Here is a 22,489-nt window from a genome sequence, read left to right on the forward strand (position 1 = left end):
AATTGTTAAGGGCCAAATGAGAGTGGAATTTGGTGCAATCTGGATACACGATACGTTCAATATAAATAAACTTTGAATAAACAGACGAAAAGTGCTCTGCCTTCTGTGCAGCAGTGGGGGCGGGGCAGCGTGTCTTACCAGGCAGTCTGCAGACCGAGTTGAACATTTCTTCCATGTTCGTAGTCGTGTGCTATTATCAAGAGGCTGCTGCTCCAACTCATACAAGAGTTCACTACAACGTTTACGGACTACAACCAAACTCTTTTCTTGCTGTCAAATGCTCAACTCTATAATCTAGATGGTTATGTGAGATTAACTCATATGGAAATTGGGGCCCCAAACCAGCATGTTTTGAGTCAATAGTCAGAACTTGCAATTTGCTAATATTTCCATGTCAGTATGATCTTCCCCCACATAACATTAACATCAATACAGGTATTTAAGCATTAGGAGTTTTAGCATCAAATGTTCAACAATGTTTTTTCTCAGATTCTTTGGCAGCGTTTGTCATTTCATATATCACATGTTTATGGTTATCAAACCTACACATATATAAACACATATGACACAAGCCAGACCACTGCTGAATAAACATTAACACATTTAAAAAACTTTGTGGTTGTGTCCCCAGGCCACTCACTCACCCCCTATTCTGGCATTGTAGGCAATTCCCACAATGCAGTGGGAGTTGTTTGCGGCTGCAGCGACTTCGCCCGCACACCGTGTCCCGTGTCTGAGGAAAGAGTGAGAATGAACAGCTTATTACACAGATCTAAACACGCAGGCCCACATTCAGACGACATGTGCCCAGGTGAGAGGATGTCGGGGACAAGGTCAACACAAGCAAATGTATACACAAGCTGCAGAGCACACACAAACTACCAGATAAATATGTAGCCTTTGAAGTGGAAAGCAAGAACACGTAAACATGCATCTTCATAGATAAATGAGCATTCCGGTTGTAGAGATCCCAAACAAAACAGTTTAAGTGTCACGAACGTGGCAAACATTTAAAATATTACTACGACTCCATCTCTTTCCACACAGACCCAGCTGAGAAAGGAAAGAGGTAGTTGGACATTTGTAATGCTGTGAGCATAAATATGTTGATGAGTTCATTAATACCAACTTGTCCCCAAATGAACAAACACAAAACAACAGAGGTGCAGTTTGAACCTTGTTTGTAATCTGAGTGCAGCATGCAAGCATTGTACTCACTGACATAACACACAAAACCAACATCTAACATCAGTGAAGTTAGAGTGCACGCACTACTCTTACAACTTACCATTCACACACACAAACACAAACGCACGCACATGCATGAACACACACCAGGGTAACATTCCACCAGTAACTGCAGTGGTGACAATCGGCCCGGGTCAGTGACCAGCGTAAACAAACATAAGTATGTTTGCGTCCTCCGCCTCCTCAAAAACACCACTTTCTGGTTCGGAACAAACACACTCACACATGCACACACCTCCTGCAGAGAACATCTGCATCACAACACCCCCTGGAAACAGCTCTGACCGGTACCATGGAAACCCAGCATCTAGCTTGTGAAAACCCCAAGGGATCTCTCACACACACACACACACACACACACACACACACACACACACACACACACACACACACACACACACACACACACACACACACACACACACACACACACACACACACACACACACACACACACACACACACACACACACACACACACACACACACACACACACACACACACACACACACACGGAAGTGTTTGAGTCCAGGGAAGCGCTCAGACTGCGAAAGAAAATCCATTTCACGGTAACCATCTATTTAACAACATGATCAAAGGTTTAAAATGATATTGAGATGTTACTTAACTAGGGTGCATACGGCAACATATTGGCAAATGGTCATCTTTCTCATCTCTTTATACCACTATTTAATCAAAAGCACAGCAACATGCTCAATATACACCTCCTCTTGGCTGCTACCACTGCCGGCTGTAGCTTTATATTAACAGATAGATGTTTTAGGTAGATATTTAGATAGATATTTATTTAACTTTATTTGTATAGCACCAAATCACAACATACATACATTATCTTTACGTAGTGAGGTCGAGACCTCACAATATTACAAAAAAGGCCAACAATTCCCACGATGAGCAAGCACTTGGCGATTGTCGAAACACAGGTCCCTTTAAACAGAAGAAATTTCTAGCAGAACGGTTGTGGGCGGCCATCTGCCGCGACCGGTTGGCGTGAGAGGAGAGTATATGAGAGTGGTATTCATCCCATCACACAGTCTCACTTACAAAGTGAATTTGACAAAATGCCAAATATTTCCCTGAAGTGAACAAATCCATTTTTCACAGATCTCAGACGACCATTTCTTAGACAATAAACAAACTGATAACTTGAAAACAACAACGGTCTATAGATTTATTTTAAATTCCCATTAGGTTTAGATATTAGATATGTAGACACCATTTACATCCAGTGGAAACCTTCCTTTTATCCTTTGCTGAGTTGGAACGCCCCTTAAAGGTTTACAGAAACGGCAACACAATTGAAACTGTCTTAAAGCATAAGGTATTAAATAGTTGCAAATCTTTGATTGGCCCCTTCATCACAGTTAATGGGCCAAACGGCTGATTCTCTCTTTTATAACGCTTCAACAGTCTTTGCTCAGTTCATTTCACTCCACTAATCCATAAACTCGTCTGTCTGGCCGCCTTTTCTCTCTGTTTGCCTGTATTTTCCATTTTCTACACATCTGTGTCACAGTCACTCAGGGATCTCTCTGTGTTTCAGCCAGAACCATATAATGTTTGTGCAACAGACAATAGTCAGTGGAAACAATACACACACACTCTCAGACACAATAATCATTCAAATGCAAACACAGATACTTTTAAACTTTCCCAAACTTTAGAAGGATACAGCCACATGAACTCACATTTAACTCTTTGTAGTCCACATCTGATTTTTTATATCTCTTTTTTTATCTGTGTTTATATCTCTGCTTATTTGACCTCTGTTTTAACTAAGCACACATCTCATATTTGTTGGTTAGGTTCAGGGTTTTTCTTTATATTGTTGCCCTCCGCAAATTTTCGTTAAATACAGTAATACAGCCACAACAGTAACAGCTATGTGAGGGTTTAACAAACATCAATTGGCAGGAAGAGTAAAAGTTGTGTCTATTTTTGTCATAGATTCATAGCATACACAAATACACACAAAATATATATATATATATATATAAAAATACCTAAAAAACAAACACTATTTACCAACTAGAAAACTTTCTATCCTTCCAAAAGGACGACTGACCTGGACACTACACCACTTTTCACAATTCCATCAGACATATTGTCCTTTTAAATTTGCAGTGTGCAGGATGGATTATCAGCAGACACAAGGAACTTCACTGGAAAAGCAATAGATGCAGATTCATCCAAACGAGTCGTTTCAGACCAGGGAGATTGATGCCGTGATAAGGTAATTGCTAAATTCCTCCTGCTTACATTCAAAGTACACATGGCCAGCAACACATTACAATCCACAAGCATTACATCATTCTTGTTGCCATACAACACTAAGTTTGACAACAATCCACGATTTGCTGGAAGTAAATCAAGTTGGTATTCTCCCTCAGACTTTGTGCTTCTCACCTTATAGGCATGATGACCAGTTTTAACTTGCAGGGCACCTCACGAGTTTTGATTAAACTAATATAATATCTGAAATGATCTTTGTTAATTCCCTAGGGGAGTTTGTTGTATATAGAATAGGAATATGAAAAGTCAAAGAAGACAAACCACATTTCTGTCCACACATGTAACATAATAGTCAACTATGAATTCAGCCTTAAAAAGTAAACCAGGTCACGAACCTGCATCTGGAGGCCTCGTGTCTCTTTAAGACAATGCATTACCAGCAGGGACTGAGCCACTGCCAAGGCACTTGGGCTGCCGCAGCCAAACACACACCAAAAATCCTTCACCAAGCCAAACTGGCACAAGACAAGTGCTTGGACAAGGGAGTCTCTCTTTTTCCTCTTTTACACACACACACACACACACACACACACACACACACACACACACACACACACACACACACACACACACACACACACACACACACACACACACACACACACACACACACACACACACACACACACACACACACACACACACACACACACACACACACACACACACACACACACACACACACACACACACACACACACACACACAAATGTCACAATCAAATACACAAATGTCACTCATTGCACCCACAACAAGGTCAGGGTTCGGGAAAAGAGAAACATTTTCAAGCACACGGCTTCGGGTACAACACCTAAAGTTCAGAGTCTCTCATTAATACTGGAGTATATATTTTTTCTTACTTGTTCTCATTGGTTGCGTCATATCGAGGCATGGGGTCCATGTCGTTGCCATTCACATCAAAGCTTGCTTGAGGGTCCTGGAGGAGACATTGCGTTCAGTGGTAATAATAATCAGAGGAGAGAAAACCTCAGGTAAAATAGTTCATTTGTTAGAAAAGAAGGTTCAACACTGACTTGTGTTTGTGTGTGTGTGTGTGTGTGTGTGTGTGTGTGTGTGTGTGTGTGTGTGTGTGTGTGTGTGTGTGTATATAATAGACTTGTAGAACAACAAGAAGCGTCTCTAACCCAATCAAACAGTTCACATTAGCATCACTCACAACCGTTTGGTAAATCGAATGCTATTAGAGCCAACTCTGTCTGCCGCACTGCTCACCCTTCGGCATAAACAAATCCTGGCATTAAGACTAGCTAATAACAGCAGCGCAGGGGCTGCCAAACAGGGTGTGAATCGTTTTATCTGCACAGTTGATTGATGGCCCTACCTGCAGCCTGAGGCCATATAGTTACTCTAACTATCTGGCCTTGGTGTGAGGTAGAGATACCTCAGCATGCACATAAAGTGTGTAGCCACAGAAAAATAAACATGTAAACAAAGCGTATCTGCAGTGCACACCCACAGGTTTAAGTTCTTCATGACGCATGATTAGGTGTTCTAAACTATAATCACCATAGGCGCCTGGTTATTTTCCAAAATGGTGGAGTAAACTCGAAAAGATACATAACCGGCAGGGGGGTCAAGGGGGTCCACACATATGATTCGCTGGATCAGGGCAGGAGATGATTATTAGAGGCACGGCTATTTCTATTTCCTATTTGAAATGATATTCATTAAAACATCATGTAGCCTAAAATGGTAATAGTCTGAAGGCTACTACGGCGTCTAGAAGGTCAAACAAGGAAAAACTATTTATATACGGTATATGAAACTGCCTCACAACACATCACAATATGATTTGGATAATTAAACCTGATTAAACAATGTTAACCCTGGAGGCTGCATTCACAATACTCACGATGAGGCGTCTTCAAAATCGAACAAACCCAGAGTACAAACAGTTTGTCTAATTCCAAATTGATCGAATTTATTCATTTATTTACACGTATTCTCATAGCACCACTATAGCTGGAGTAGATATAATGTTACACAGAATAATCATAACTTTAAAAGCAGATCAAATAAAGAACTATCTCAATGCATGACTCTAGTTTAGGTTATCCGTTTGGATTTGTCATGTCAAAGCTGCCTTCACACATATTTAATGATAAGGCTACAAAAGGTAATCCATCTCTGCAGCTAAATCAAGCTATTAACCAATGGCGCTGTCTGATAAATAAGCATGATGATGATTTGATTTTCAAATTGGGAGTAGATGTTTTAGCATCAAATTATTGGTAAACCTAATTAATCTAACCTAACCTGTAAGATTCGTAAAGTGATGCAGAACAGAGTGGGGGCTGTTGTTTTTTTGGAGTGGTATGTGTGTATGCTCTATGAACAACCTTAAAAACATTCATTAAGTTTTTACTAATCTCTGAAGCAAGCAGAGTTCAGCATTAACTCGCTAGATACTGCTTTCGCAATGCGCTTTCATGCGACAAGCATACAGTTGTTAGCAGGTGCCCTACTCTATGTGACACATACAAAGATAAACACTTTACACCAAACAGATGCGGGCCCACACACACACTCATAGCCGCCCTACACGCGCATACATACACACTCACGTAGTTCTGAAAGAGGTCTGGGTGGTTCCTCTCGATGCCGTCATCTAGTATGGTCACCACCACGTCTTTTCCTGTGTAGCCCCTCTTCCAGGCCCCCATTATGTTCATGTCCGACTGGCAGTTATGGACGTCGTCATTGCAATGCTGGAGAGATGGAGGTAGGAAGCGAGTTGGAGAGAAGGTGACAGAGTTATTTTACTATTCGAGTGTTTGAATTTTTAAGCATCTTCTATGTGATTCCACTGTGAAAAGCAGCTTTACATTTTATTTAATAAATCAAGTATGTGGAAATTCGTGCTCCTGAATAAGTCTCTATATCAATTTTAAATCAGATAGAAAACTTAGAGCTGGACAAACTGACAGAAATGTTTAGTGTTTCAATCATAGACTATGTCAGGTAACTATGTTAGAAATAACCAAAGGAAGCCTCAAAACACGCACGTACACGCACCAGGTTCAGAGAGTTCTGTCCTGAAGCTAGAAAAATATGTTTATAACAGCTGGTCAAAGTATTAGGATTTATCTACACCAAGTTAACAATTGACAGAGCTGACGACTCTCAAACACACACACACGCGCACACAATTACATGGCTAAAAGAGCAATGATATGAGGGTGTATGCAAACCCTTGTGATAAGCCTGCAAATCTCTGCAGTGCCAAATTGAAGGCACTGTGTGTGTGTGTGTGTGTGTGTGTGTGTGTGTGTGTGTGTGTCTATGCAAACTACATGCACAGCACTGCCAATCTCAGAGGAACGATTTTGACACGGAGTAACACAGACACGTTCATTTCTACCTTTACAAACATTCCTGTGACAAATACTTATCAATGAACACAGAATTTCTTACCTTGACCCTAAATTGTCTCAAATGGAGGAATGGCAAAAATTGCATCACTGGGGTTTTTCTACTCTTTCATTCCGTAGTGTTTAGTGACAAATCCCTCGACTGCACTGACCCTGCAATGATCAGGAGCATGGCATGACCTCCTCTTACCATTGACCCACAAACTAGATAAACATGGGCAAAGAACAGCACACAATCCTCTGAGAAGAATCTAGGAGCACAGCATAGATAAGACTATATTGGTTCAATTCGTCTCGCAAGTTGTGATATTCATGTTTGGTGCAGTTAACACACAAACGGAGAGGGAGTCTAGGATGGGTATGCAGTGTACTCACAATGTACCACATACTGCTCCACTTGGCGTCATTATAGAATATGTTGTTCTGGGCCAGACTGCTGTGGGCGGGGCTTGACAAAGAAAGGGGTGGGGATGGTTTATAATCCCTCTTGATCCTCCTCTTCACCACCTGCTGCTGTATCCACTCCACCTGAAACACACAAACACAAACAGGACATAGCAGAACCAGAGGAGGCATCACATAATGACACACGGCAGTGGACTTACTTCACAGGCAACGAATTTCAACAAAGATCCTATGAAATGATGCGTTCATGGTAACATTCATCTAGCAACTAGGATCATCTTGAATTGTTGATGCTGCTCCCTTCAATAAAGAAGAGAAAACATAAGAGGCTATAATTTCCTCTTATGTGGCCTTATGTGATGAACTCACACAGAGATTAAGACCATCCACAGGGAATAGATGTGTGTAGCTTACTGTAGTGCAACCAACACGACAAATAATTAAAAAGCAAGAGAAGAGAGTTGAATTTTTGTTATGGGAGAGCCATGAGCCTACATTACATATTTTTAATATGGGAGACAAGAGAAATGTTTTTTACTGTAAAAGAGAAACATATATATTTATTCATTTATTTATTCATTTTCAAATCAATACGTGCTTTGTGTTCAGCTCTAAAGTGGTTTCAGCCTTGGGCATTATCTGTAAATAACTGTAAGAGTACAGTTTTTTACATGTGGTCTCTCTGTTTAAATAAGGCATAAGGTGACCAGATGTAGACTTCTGAATAAAAAAGTCAGAGAAATTACAGCACATCTAAAAGTTGCTCTTCGTGCATTTCAAAGAGTTTTCTCCATCTTTCTCCAAAGACACACACACGCACACATAGACAAATGTCTTTCAGGTAACATTAGTCTCTCAGTTGTTATGGGCTCTTTTCAAGGTGCAAGGCATTCCTTGGCAGGAATCTTGTTCCACTTTCAGACAGACAGATTTTAAAATCAGCAATGTTGGACCTGAACAAGATGACTGGACCCACATGCTTGGCCCTGATCAAACTCCATTTCTTTTTTTTAAACCCTGAAATCATGTGTTTAGTCTAACTGAAGTCCTGCAGACTTCATCTGTATAAAATACACTCAGAGAGAAGTTTATATGTACCAGCAATGATGACAAAATAAAATCTAAAATATTTGCTGTCAGACTGGCACAGCACACAGAGGAAGCATGTGTGACACATTTTCAGAGACTAGAGTTTGCATACATAATGACTACATAAGGATTTTACTCATTTACTCTAGGTACAGTGTATCGCCACACCAGCTTCTGTGAATATAAAGTGTCTAGCTGTTTGCATGAAGTACAGCTAGACTTTCCTGATAAAAGATAATCAATAGAATAATTTTCACACTACAAAAGTGCTTTTCATTTTGTTGCTCAGTTCGCCAGAAATCGGAGGCTTTAGAGAACAATGTCCGACTGCAAAGACCAAGCATTTCTTCACATCAATACAGCCCCAGCAGACCGAGGAAAAAAGATGAGAGAAGGGAAAAAAAGAATAGAATAGCTGACATAATGACTGCAGAGTGATTATCTGGTCTCAAGCGCTGAAACAATCTGCCAGGCTCTCCAGAGAGTTGGAAAGTGAGGCAACGAGACGAGATAAGACGAGAGAAGGGGAGGCAATGAAGAGCCGGAGAGAACGAGTCCCGGGAGAGGCATTAAAAAAAGGCTGAGATGAAAGGCAAGGGAGGAGAAAACAAACAGCAAGAGAGATCGAAAGACTGAAAGACAGCAAGTGAAGGGAGGATCATTGATTTTATAAATAACATTGATCCAATAACTCAAGTCTGTAGCTGCTAGAAGATCGTGGAGGAGGGAGAGAAAAAGAAATCTGTAGGTGATGCAATTTCACATCCCAAGTGTGCAGACCTTCCCTTTGAGACAGGAACACGTGAGAGAAGAAGAAATCCGGGGCACAGAGAGAGATAAAGAGTTAAACACCCAGTGAGATATTTTGTTTTAGCCTGATGCTCCTCTGTGTGCCGAGGTCTCAGCAATGGTCTTGTCCGGACCATTAGCCTCAAAACAACACCGTCATCAAGAATTGTGCATGGATGCGTCCGCGCAGGACCACTGGTGTGTCGTTATAATTTGCATATATTAGCATAGCATCAACCACAATCTTTGGTCAGCAGTGTAACTTGTAACTGCTCTTGTCCTTAGTTGGATCCCCAACTGGCGCGAAACTTCACATCAGATATCTCCGACTGACTGACAACACCCAAGAGTGTAGAGGATTTAAAAAACACGGATCTCAACCAAAGAATCTTAAGTCTCATGCATGCCCATGTTGGCAAGCATCCATCCTACTGAAGTGTCTTTGCACAAGACTCTGACTCCCTACCACTGTAAATCGGTGTTGCTCTGTTGTGATTTAAGCCCTTTAACCTTCCGAGGAGGCGTATGTGAGGGGATCTGGGATCATTGAAGTATCAGGTATTATATCTTCATATCCTATTTAGTGACGTGACATACAACAAAGTTTTACCAGTTTGAGGAACAACAGAAAAACACATCTTCATCTACACTTTGGTCCCAATGATGCTGGTTTGTTGCCTGAGTTTTGACGCTTTTTGAAAAAATGATGTTGTTCAACCACAAAATTATCCTATTTTCATCTTATTTAATCAGATTACTTTCAAAGGTCTTTGCAGATCTATTCTGAATTGAATTACAGACGACGAGAACATTACATTGGCGTCCATAAGTTTGACTACAGATTTAAAAGTTGGATAATATGTTTGTAAAGAAGAAATACATTGTTATCAATCTACATACCCGGCAGCGGTACTTGCCAAACACATGATCATGATCACGAGTGCACATATTCTACGATGCATAAGAGAAAATGACTTATGAAGTCTTAAGCACAGTGTTACCGATGATTTTAATTTGAGTCTGAAAGGCAGAGGAAAAGTTAAAAAGTCCAGAGGTTACCCTGGGAATGTGGGCAGTGTTGACATTAACATCATGAAATCTAAACAACTTTGCCGGTGTAAGAAGTAAATAAACAAACCTGACCCTACTCTCAGATGGGCCGGTAATTAACTTGTATTGATTTTTCGAGCAACATAGTGCATTTCCACCAAAATCTCATGATTACACAGGAAACACTGTATGGATAAAATACAGATGTATACTTAAAACATCTGTGTACATCCAGTGTCCATGTGTGTTACTGTTCAATGTAATGTTAAATGTCTGCCACTGTTAGTCTAAATTAATCCATTTCTTACGGTATATAAGGTAGTTTCCAACAGTCTATCTTCATACAGGTGGCTTTGCATTATATGGATTTACTTTTGAAAATACATTTTCTCCCTTTATTTGTAGGATGGCCCGAGGCAGATAAATGATATCCAGCAGTTTTTCTAAAGCTATCAAGAGCAAAGAGCTATCCTTTGTTGTCCCTGCTAAAGATCCCTCAGCGATAAGAGCCAGTCAGCCAGTTATCCACATCAAACAATATCAGACGTTTGCCAATCCCTATCCAAACAAAGACAATATTGCCCTCTATTATTGCCTATGAAACTTGCCCATGTATCACTGCCTTTGTTTCAGCGCCAGTTGGCTGGCGGGCTCTGAGGCATGACGTTTGGATCTGCTCCATTCTTTGAAACTGCAGCTTGGTGGAGCAGAGGAATGAACCTGCTAGCACCTGTACCTCTCAGTCGCCATATCTTCCCTACTCACACTCCACTTCCCCCTCCCATCCTTGTGTTTCACTCTTCTTATCTATCTCCCTCATCTGCCTCTTTCTTTCGCTGCAGTTCAGGTCTTCGCAGATACCCATGTCTCTCAGATTGCCTCTCTCTCTCGTTCCCACTCCAACCCCTTCCTCCCTCCTTCTCCCTCTCATTCGCTCGCTATGTAAGGGTTTGCAGGTGGCTCTTGCTGGCTGGGTCAGTAACCAGGGGAAAAACTGGGGAAGAGTTCACCTCAGTAGAACAAATGGGAACAAATTGATCCATTTTCACTGCTGTTTTAGAGACGCCATTGGAGTTGCAGAGAGACGGATGTTCTAACCAGGGTCAAAGGCTCATGCAGCAGGACACACTTGGGACTTTGGCCTGACACGAGAAGCCAGTTCTTCTGCTCAGAGCACATGGTCTCACATCGTTTCACAGATGGTTTACGCTCTGTGGTGCTGTGCTGGCCAGCTGTAGGTGCTTGTCTCAGGGCTGCAACTCTTAATGGTTCATCTGTTAAACAAATTCAAGGCAAAAACGGGTTCTCAGGAGTCTATAGCAGAATATCACACGAACCTCCTGGCTTTATGAAAATGTGTACCTGGGACTATGTGGAGTCTCAGAAGACCTGTGTGGGTCCTTGTCTTCCACACATCTTCATGGACACAATATGTGCGTTTACATGCACAGCAGTAACCAACGTATGGTCTTACCCCAGTTAAGTGAATAACCAGGTTATGCCAGTTCTCCTCCTATGCACGAGTGGGGAAGAGAGGAAAGACTGACGGGAGTAACTCTGCCTCCGGTACAGTAGGTGGCGCGCTGCCAACGTACAACTGGTCGGAACATGGCTTTTTTTCACGGTTGACTTTTGTCAAGATCACAACAACTTGGAAAGTGGGTATTACATGGACGACTTTACAGCGCTGTACATTTCGTACATTCTGTACGCCTTAGTAACGTTACCTGCCATGGCGTAGTCCTCGGGTTTAAAGGTAAAGCTTGTGTTGGTGCTGTGGTTTTTTGGAGCCGCTGCTTCCTGCGAATTACCCGGTTAAGGTGTATACATGGACGAATACCCCAGTTACTAAAGGAGTTATCTATGTCTGTTAAGCGGGGTATGAGAACACCGGTTTTAACAGGGTAAGGTGTTTACACGGCGTTTGAGAAACTGGGGTATTGCCTAAATATAATCAGGTTTTTAAACTGCATGTTAACGCACTGAATGAGTGAACCCTTGAGGCAGTTGGATGATGAAAAAATTCTGTCATCTATCGTGGACAAATATTGAGCAGACTTTGAGTGTTTTAACTGTTATAATAATTGTATCTCACCTCATTTGAGCTCTAGTAGTTTTATTAAGTGGTAAAATATATCCCTTATGTGGCAGGATTTCTAGAAGCCTGCAACTCATAAATATCAAATTTCTTTTTGTCGTCACGGTTATTTTGCATTTCAGACTACCCTGGCGAGGAGTCAGCTGTGGACCACACCTTTCTCTTAGTTTTCCTGCACACGTGTGGATAAATGTTTGCAGGTAAACAAGTCTCTGGCTAAGTGAAGCCGACTGGAAACACCTCGCTCTGGCAACAGAACGCCATGAACAGACTGTTGCAGAGGAGTTTCCGGTGCAGTTGTTTCTCTCTACTAATCTCTTCACAGACTTCAAAAGGACATTATAAAAGGAGAAAAAACCACTGCGGTACTCTTAATTGTTGTTTACAGTAAACTTGAAATAGCTAAGAACAGATTTGAACCTAAGCAGACTGAGTATACGCCACAAAAAAAGTTTGTGGCTCTCTTGGAACTCCCTGTATGAATGAGTCATGGATGTTCGTCAGCGAGGCTGTGCAAGGTGCAAGCTGCTTAAGACACCAAGAGAAACTCTCCTCATTGACTGTTTTGTAGTTGCCACAGGGCATTTCATCACTTTATCTTTCTCAGATTGATTTACAGGAATTTTGATACACAGAAAAGTCTTTTAAAAAAATTTAAGACATACTCCAAATGCGCATTTATGATGCAACTGTCTCAGTTCTGTTGCAGTTTAAGACAGTAAGTAATTATTAGAAATTAAAATGTAACTATTATTAAGTCTGTATCCTGTAAATTAACTTTGTACTACAGAGTTAGTTAGACCTATTGACTGCAAACCATATAAACCCGTAGACGGCTTAAATTTTGTATTCAATCTTTGAAAAAGTATAAAAAAAAAATTAAAAACCAGTTTGAGACGTGCAGCTATGAAGGTGAAAACCGCCGCTATCTCCCGACCTACATAAATGGTCTCTGGACTCTGCAGTAAAGCAGTAAGCTGTGCTGTGCTGCATTGCCATGGTAACATGCGTGCCAATGAGTGCTGTGGATGGCAGGGTGCGCCTTTCATGGCACCGCTACACCCATCTGACTCACCCACAAACGGCTGTCATTCGAACAAAACCTGATTGCAAAACATCATTAGCAGTGAGCTAGACTGCGCATGTGCCAAACTAGCCGTCATGTTGATCCCAGACCCACCGACAGGTCCACAGATTACACTGAAAGGATGGCATCGACATTGGCTCAATTCCTCGGCACTCCACTTTTCCTTTACTTGGTTTCTGTAATCCATCTTTTCCCTCTTCAGCACCTCTCCACACTACTTCTGTTCTAATGGCTCCTTTTTTGCTTTTCTCTAATTTAACCTCTCTTCTCGGATCTAGTCTTTTTTTCACATCTCAGTCTCACAGCCAGCTGGCTTCAGGACACAAACCTTCCACCACCATGGCACAGTGTCAGGCCTGAGAGAGCAAGAAAAACCCAAAGACAGAGGGATGGAGACAAGCATGCTCTCCAGCAACAGTGAGAAAAGGAGCTGGGAGAAGGAAGGACGAGAAAGAAAATAAAGGAATAACAGGAGAGAAAGGTAGGTGGACAAACGAGCCGAGTTGACCAAAACCCAAAGAGAAATACAGAAAGGGCAGACATTTGGGAAGAACAGTGAGCTGGAGGAAAACAGAAGGTGTCAGGCACCGTTTTGCTCACTCACGGTTTTCTTCTTTATATAATCACACTGATACATCATTATCATTCCTCTGCAGTCAGCAGGCACGGATACAAACAAACTCACATGCAACTGAATCCACTGTTCAAAACACACAATAAACCGCCGCTGCTAAACAAAAAGCATGAATCTCCATTCTCCGCATTTTTAAAGATATAGACTATAAAGATATTTTAAGTTGCATCCTAATGGCTGTGACAAAAAAATATGTACATGACAAGAATGAGGCATTTGCACAAACAATCTGAAGTTGCGGCCGGTGTAAAGTTCAGGCTTCATTACTAATGTAGCCGGGGTTTGATGATCTGGTGCTGTGGCAGGAGAAGCACTGACAGGTTAGGGTTTACCTTAGGTCATATTCCTGTTTAAAGGGCCGGTTCACCCAAACAACAACAAAATTAAAGAATATTCAGTATATATATATATCCTAATCCTAACCTTGGTGACGTAGAAGCACTGGCAAATTACATTACTTTAATGATAATATTGCAACATTTTAGGTACAACACCGTTTCATTCTGAATGTGGCACCAGCGGTTGAGAGTTCACACAGCCTGGTCCAGTACTTCTGCTTAAGGTCGAGTTCATCTGCCATATAACAGTTTGTTTCAGGGAATCAGCTGCTCAAGTAACAGGCACATGCAGGCTTTCAGTGAACTAGTGTGTCTAACAGGACTCCTTCTGTGCATCAAATGCTTAAAAATGGAAAAATAAAGGATTTTCCCTCAATTTTGATTAACAGATCCATTTTTTACTGGCTTACTTAAAAGTGAGCATGACATAAGCTCAAACCAAAGTTTTGCGCTATGCTATTGTTTCTGATTCTGTGTGTGTGTGTGGGTGGGGGTGGGGGGTGGGGGGGTAAATGCATCTTGCATTCAGATGCCGTTAAAAGGGTTTTTGACTTTTTTTTGCTTTTTGTTTCAAAGGGAATTAGATTTATACAATGTTTCATTCCCGACCTCTAAACATATCCATCACGCCTAAAGTTGCTGGGTTTGTGAAATAGAAATGCAGCAGAACAGGCCTCATTTATCATTTGTCAGGACTGTGATCAGCATAAAATGAGATCATAGGAAAACTGGGATTTTCTTGCAATGCAATAGTTCCCATCCTCATAAACACTGTGTCCCGGCAATAACTCATTAGGTTGTGTGAAATGTCTGCAGCAGCACTGACATAAAAGCAGAGTCATTTGAGTTGCTGTGTAAAGTGCATCTCACACTTTGTCCATCGCCTGTGGGTTGTATACAGGAGTGGCCGGATTTTTAAATCAGCACTAACTTATAATACGTTTTGGAAATAAGGTACAATCAGTTGGTGTGTCACACTTCATAAGCACTGTAAGTAAAATACTATCAACAGTCAGTCACTGTGCTATTTGCATTTATATGGGATTTTTTTGTTGACAAATGAAACTGGGAATTTAAATTGTATAAACAAATGTAGACGGTACTTGAAAAAAAACAGGCTTATAGGAACTTTCTTCATTTTTCTAGATCTTTCAAAGAGCCTCATAATATTCATTAGCAGGTGTAGTTTGCTTTGGTCAAATGATGATGGGGTAATCACATAAAACTGATTCTGACATAAGTTACATATTAGTGTCCATAAAAGCTCAGATGATGATGATCTTGAGTTGAGATTGTGTTGTCTCCACTATCTCCTGTCTCATTTAAATGCACAAGGAACACAGTGAAATACTTTGGTTGTAACCCTGTAGGCTTACCTTGGGCTCCATGGAGATGAAACTGTGGCGTCCACGGCTGGACAACGTTGAGCGCTTGATGGTCCGACTATGGAAGAAGTGATAGTGATCTTTGAGATCCCCAATCTGCAAAACACACATACAGACTTATGATATGTCTATCCATTCATTCCACTGCCTCACCATTTATCATGAGTGAAACTATTAAATTATTTGATGTTCTCATTGATATTGTTGTTGAGATGTTTACATTCAAGAGCTTAAACAGAAACCACACATACTGTGACCACATCATACTGTCAAACTGTTGTGAGTGAAAACCATCACAGCATAAGAACTAAAAAATGACACTTTTTTAAAAATTATTTTTTCTCTCTGTTCTTATGTTAATGTGTATGTTTTTCCTACTGCGTACAATACATTAAGATCTTCAAACTAATTGAGAAAAGACAAAAGGGACGTGGACTGAAAGGGTAGACGAGTAAAATAAAATCAGACAAAGAGAAAGACATAGACAAAGAGACACAGCCCGTGTCTTTACATTAGTCTGACTGACGTTCGAACAAACTGACGGTGATTAGTTTTAATAATTGATAGAGACAATCCCTCAGATGATCAAACTGTCATGGCTGCCAAGGGTCCTGTGGCGTGTCACTGATCCAGTGCTCTGACCATTAGATCAGCTTTCAGCTCAGTGCTCCTGCACAAACATGCACACATTTACCAACTTGCAGACTGATTAAATGAAGAAATGACAAGATAAAATGTGAAAAGTACAAATTGTAATGCATTAAAAAAATGGATTTCCGTACCAGGCATTAATCTACCCAACATCTGCGCTGCCATTAGCAGGCCACCCTTCCCTCTATGAGTGACTGCAAATACAGAGAAATATCTCAAGTCCAGGTCTTCACTACAACGTTCTGCATTCACCACAGGTACTCCAGTCGTGACTGATAAGAACCAATCAGGAAGGTCGGAAGTCTCAGTTTTTTGCCTGTCCATACAGCAACGCAACCCGGAGATTTCAAAATTAAACTGTGCGAGCCGCGTTTCCAAACTTCCAAGCGCAGCTGTGTGGACAGCAGGCATGAACGTGGCAACAGTGATGCGTTTTAAAACTAAAAGGTTCTAGTGTGGACGTGGCCTAAGGGCATCTTCTTCCTATTTTGATCCTGTCTACAAACTATTTGCTGGAGTTGTTGCTATTGTCGTTATGACAACATGTGTTTAGATGCACCTCAACTGAACTTTAATTCTGATGCAATAACCCACGTTGGTTTAGGAATAATGTTATCACAAATTTGGGATGTGAAACTTGCACTTGCACTTCTGTGATTCATGATGTCTTGCTTCATAGAGTTTCTTCACTGGGTGCATTAAAGTGGCAATAAGCGATTCTAGAGAAAGCTTGTTTCTCTAGAGGGCCGGGCCGCGAACCCGCGGGTATCAGAGAACGATGCACTAACCACTAGGCCAAATGCCCTGAGTTGCAGCGTCACCCGCTATTAGGTCTCTTAACTTGTCGACGTGTGATTTTTACAGACTACACTTGTCGTGTTGTGCGGTGTGACTCGAGCCATTTGTTTTGTTTTGGATTTACAGACCCTGGCCTGCGCCTTAAACTCAGATTTTTCAGCGCACAAACAGAACCAACAGCTCGCGCACCGTAAGGAAACATTCACTGACTTTTACAAAAAGTTTCTTTAGAATCCCTTTAAACATCCAGGTAACTCAATAAAGAATCCTGCCAGGATTGGCCAAAGACAATACAAATTTGTCCATTCAAAATAACTCTGAGCGTGGCATAGTTTGTTCAGATTACCATAGTGTTGGTTCATGTTTAGTCTGAACAAGTGTGGTTTAGAGTAGTGAACCACATGAAAGAAAAGGACAAAGACAGACATCACACGAGAAGACAAGAGGCCAAACACTGCAGAAAACACTATAATCTCATGTGTCTAAAAGTGTGAGTGGAATTACAAACTTCTTCTTACTTTTTGCCTCATAGGCTGTAGTCTTGATACAGGTATATCATTGAAGTGACATCAAAAAACAAAAGTGATAAAATATTTATTTATCTAATTTGTATATGCCTTCAAACGTGGGTAGATAGAGGCAAGTTGTTGGGGAGATTTCCTTTATTCTGTTCAACAGTGTCCAACAGTGTCACACTGGAATAATCTCTACCAATGTTTATCCCCATAATGAAAATCTTCAACTCTATCCCAAGTCAACAAAACAAGTATCTAGTATAAGAAATGAAGTACTGATTATGGGTCATCACAGACACTGGATGATTAGCTTGGATTAAAAAAAGTCATCATAGATAAATGTCTCTCTTGACACTGCACTTGTTCAAACGATCATATGACAACCCCCTTGTTGGCCTGATGCCTGCAAGAACTGATGTAGCACCAGTGGAACTTGGACAAATAACTGATGCACCCAGCTCCTGCCCATGTCTGTTTTCAGATTATCGCCCTCCCTCTTAATGGCTCCAAGTCCTGGTCAATCCCTTCAAAACACCATTTTGAACAGATATCCACGTCTGGGGCCTTGTCAGCTGATTTCAGACTCAATTTGGGCCAGTATTTTAGTCTGGGAAGGGGGCTCTATGGTTAAGAGGATTACCCAGAATTCCCCAACGAGGTGCTCTCTCACTCCATGCCAACTCCTTTCATCCATCCATCCATCTATCGTCCCTTCTCTTGCTCCCTCCTCCTTCCATCTCTCATTCTGTGGTTATCTTTGTCTGTTCTCCTCTTTCTTCCCCTGTCAAGAAGACTATATTGTCCCTCTGTCACATGTTTTCCATACCCATCCCCCTTTTCGCTCTTCAACTACTTTGCTTCCCATCACGGTTTAAAACCTCTTCTCACGCAGCAGTAGTAGTGGTCATATCCCCAAATCACTTATCACACAGTCAGATCCTGACAGCCCAAGCACATTTAATTGAATTGAAACACACTCTGTAAAGTTTATCTCTGTGCAACCTACAATCTAACTGCAAAAAAGCAGCAATAAAGCATCTCACTTAATAAGTTTAATTTAATTTTCCATATGCGTTTGTTCTGACCGATATTACTTGATGATCGGGTCGTCAAAGTTCACATTAGGAAAACCAGAGTAAATATTATTGATCCCATGGGAGCAGCTTTCAGCTGACCCCCAAAACCAGGAAGTGAGGTGTAACTCTGGTATATGAGGTGTCAAAGTCCAATGAACGCTCCATATTGATATGGAAATTAGGACGACAAGAGGGGGTTGGGGGCGACACTACACCCCACAGGGGAATTCCTATGGAAAGGAGGGGGGGGGGGACTCCACACATTAGTTCCTGTCAAAGAGAAGGGATAAACGAGGCCATTAAGGAGAGTAGGCTATAGTGGGTGGGCGGGCTGCGTAATACGGGAAAGGGGGGGGGGGGGTTCAATAGCTGTTGACTAGGCTACCCCACAACAACCTGTCAGAATGCCCCCCTCTGTTCCACGCCGTCTTCACGTTGATTGCTGGCAAGTGCAGGCTTGAACTACCCACGTATTTTGGTCACGATACTCTGGAGCATGTGAGGTCCATGTTTGTATTTGGCATATTTCCCTTATGACAAAAGAGCACAGGACTCCACTCTGAACTTTTTCAAAACACATCTCCAAGCGACCAGATTAACTAATCGCTCTCAACCTGTGTGGCCTTATGTTGATTAACAAAACGACACACAGGATGACGAGAGATTGACAAATCTCACGCCACTGTTTCCCCTCTAGGTATTAGTGTGTTATTTACAGCTGTGGTTGGGATTTATTTTAGTCTTTGCTAAGCACTGGCCCTAACAAGTGTCAGATGTAATGAATATTGAGGGGCATTTGTGCTGTAGTGGCATATTGTTGGAGATTTTTTTTCAAAATGCAAGCAGTAGAATATTGCCTCAAATTATTGCAGTAAAATTTGACTGGAATATTTGAACATTTTCTCTAGTAGTGGTGCTTTACTCAAGAAACACAGAAGAGAAACAGCTTTCCAGCCAATAAATTTGTGAACACAGACAAAAGGTATGGGAGCATGCACCACAGGTTTGATCCTAAGTGCAAACTAAGCTCATTGGTGCCGTTTTCTATCAACTGACCCAGTGGGCCCAGTTGAATCAAGATTACGCTCGTGAGGATGAGGAGGATGAATACAAAAGCAGAAGAAGAAAAAAATACAAATTTTCCTCGATTTCTGGTTAGAAAAACATTGCCAAGTTTTCAATTATAAAAGTTCATGTTGCCAAGCATTCGGCAGGACCAGCCAGGGGGACGTTTTCTGTTCTGTGGCACAAACACAACACCACAGCAACGACAATGACCTTTTGGTATCAATTCCAAGACCACGAAGCGAACGGGCCAGAGTCACAGCACCGAGCACACGAGGCTGCTCGAGGAGCTCCACAGAGGAGCTCACAGAGGAGCTCCACGGAGGAGCTCCTCCGTGGGGCTCACAGTCCGCACAATGAAAACGATCCGCTCAAACACAACGAGGAGGCACCTGTTGTGCCATCCTGCACTTGGTCTTTATTGTTTCCCGCTGCTCGTGTAACTGTGTGAGAGTCAGAGGGCTGCAGAGGCGCAGGGGTCTGACAACCACAAAGAAAGGTTCGTGGCTCCGCTCCGGACCGCAGGCGTTTGACGTCCGCTGGTAAACCAACACGATACAAACAAGACATCCCAATGACATATGACAGAGAGAGGGAGAGAGAGAGAGAGATCTTCGGATGGAGCAATAGGCGACCTACCTGTCCCATGTTCCTATAGCCATATTTGTCCGCTATCCGCTCGGCCACCTCGGGTCCCCCGGCTATCCTCACTGCCCAGTGGTTGGTGTAAATCCGAGCTTTGCACGGCGGGGACGCGAAGCCAATGAGCGCCAGGGCGCACAGCAAGCTCCGTCTCCAAGCGGCGTTGCGGACCATCTTCCCCCTACTTTTAGCCCGACTCTTCTCCTTCTCCTCCTCCTCCTCCTCCTCCTCCTCCGCCGCCTCAGCCGACCACGCAAACAACCAAACTTCTATTCTCGCCAACCGAGACGCTCATAGGAACACCGCTCCCCGGGCAGAAAACACTGACAGAGAGGGAGAGGGGGGGAGGAACGGAGCCCCGGAGAGGCAGAATATACACTTTATCCTCAAACCTCTGGTGTCCACATGGGAGAGTTGGAAGTTTGCGTGTGCCCCCTTCTCTCTGTTCCCCTCTCTCTCTCTTTCCACGGCGGAGGAGGAGGAAGTGTCTGCGCGCCGTGCGTCTTTGCGCGCGAGTTCGTGTACGCCTGTGCGCGCGCAGAGCGTCCTAATGCCGATTGCTTCTCTTCCCCATGAGCGAGTCGGATGTCGGTCGTTCAGCTCATCGGGCTTTCATGTGGCGAAATGGCTACAGCGCCTCCCGACAAACAACTAGCGGACACTGTGGAGAGTAGAAACAACGAAAGCCGCGGGGTTTCCCTGCCGAGCTCCGCTGGGTCTTAAAGACACTCAGCCTGGTGCCACTGCTCACCGGCCGTCCACTGGACAGGCGGGGGGGGGGTCAGACTCCGGGGCTTCCTCCAGAGGGAATTTAATCTACTTAAAAGCAAACTATCTGGAAGCCATCGTTGTCTCACTATGGCCTAAACATGTTCAATAAGTGACTCTTTTTTTCGAATTCCCCTCTTGAGACGACGATGTCAAACAAATTGTACGTGCGTTCCAATGTGGTTTCTTCCGGCACGCAGGCATTGTAGGCCTGATGTGTAGATTTCTGCAGAGACCATTACCCCGAGCCTCAGTCTCACTCTGACCCCCATTCAAGTATGATGATGAAGTATCATACTGTTTCGTTTTCGGCTCCACTGTCAATCAGGAGTGAAACTTGAAATTTGAAGAATTTTAAATGATTACAGAGTTTTTTTCAGTTTTGGGGGGGGGGGGGGTTGTTTGTACACACTGAGACAATTTCAGTGACTATTTCAATGGGTTGCTTTCAAGACTTGTTTAGCGTTAGAAGTCTACAGGAGAGTCCTTTTTTACATTTTTATTGAGACACCAAAGCTGTTTTCTAACCACCATCAACCGCAAAAGTGTTTCTGCGATGTTCCAACATGTGCATGTTCGCCTTTGGGTCACATTTTTAAAGTCGTTATAAAAACTGCTGCACAGGAATGGAATCTGTGTTTTTTTCTTGAAAGAGTCGACCAGTTAACAAGTGGATGCATTACATTTCGGATCCCGCTCCCCCTTCTTCTTGAAATCTGCTGTTGAATGCAAGCCTTGTCAGTCTCCTGGGCAATATTGACACAGAAATACCAATGTAAAGTTGGGTCAACTGAAGTCATCGTCCAATGAGGAACAGCCACAAAAAAATGTATATGTATTCAAAAAAAGCATGGGATTATTGTGGCTATAGCTATAAATATATACCGCAAACAAGTACATTTGAGTTTATGTCCTCTGCAAAATCCGGGGATACGTGCAGAACTCAGGTGTTTTTAACACTGTTGTGCTGTGATCAACCTCATGGATAACCTTACAGTACGGCTGGTTTGAACACCCACCACTGATAATTAAGTCTTCTACCCTTCATACTGGCTTTACTGTGTATTTCCCCTCAATCAGTGAAGCTCTGGGTGTCATGCCCCCCATCGTAACGCAGGTCACAGCTGACTAAACGCTGTCATTAT

General features: G+C 42.4%; 1 protein-coding gene across 4 annotated transcripts in view; it reads right to left on the reverse strand.

Annotated features, from left to right (window-relative positions):
- The window catches only part of pcsk5b (proprotein convertase subtilisin/kexin type 5b), a 68,112-nt gene extending 46,865 nt beyond the window's left edge, over positions 1 to 21,247 (reverse strand). For 2 of the 4 annotated variants that reach the window (XM_035640102.2, XM_035640101.2), the window contains exons 1-6: positions 20,574 to 21,242; positions 15,821 to 15,925; positions 7,330 to 7,482; positions 6,148 to 6,291; positions 4,423 to 4,499; positions 645 to 733 (exon numbers count right to left, since the gene is read on the reverse strand). In XM_035640102.2, the coding sequence (XP_035495995.1) occupies positions 645 to 733; positions 4,423 to 4,499; positions 6,148 to 6,291; positions 7,330 to 7,482; positions 15,821 to 15,925; positions 20,574 to 20,750 (745 nt within the window). In that variant the 5' untranslated portion in view covers positions 20,751 to 21,242. Of the gene's footprint in view, positions 1 to 644; positions 734 to 4,422; positions 4,500 to 6,147; positions 6,292 to 7,329; positions 7,483 to 15,820; positions 15,926 to 20,573 lie in introns of all 4 variants that reach the window. The other 2 variants (XM_035640099.2, XM_035640100.2) reach the window with 2 other exon arrangements.
- Positions 21,248 to 22,489: the final 1,242 nt, after the last annotated feature.

The sequence above is a fragment of the Scophthalmus maximus genome, chromosome 19 (assembly GCF_022379125.1).
Source record: "Scophthalmus maximus strain ysfricsl-2021 chromosome 19, ASM2237912v1, whole genome shotgun sequence".
In the NCBI taxonomy this organism is placed as follows: Eukaryota; Metazoa; Chordata; class Actinopteri; order Pleuronectiformes; family Scophthalmidae; genus Scophthalmus; species Scophthalmus maximus.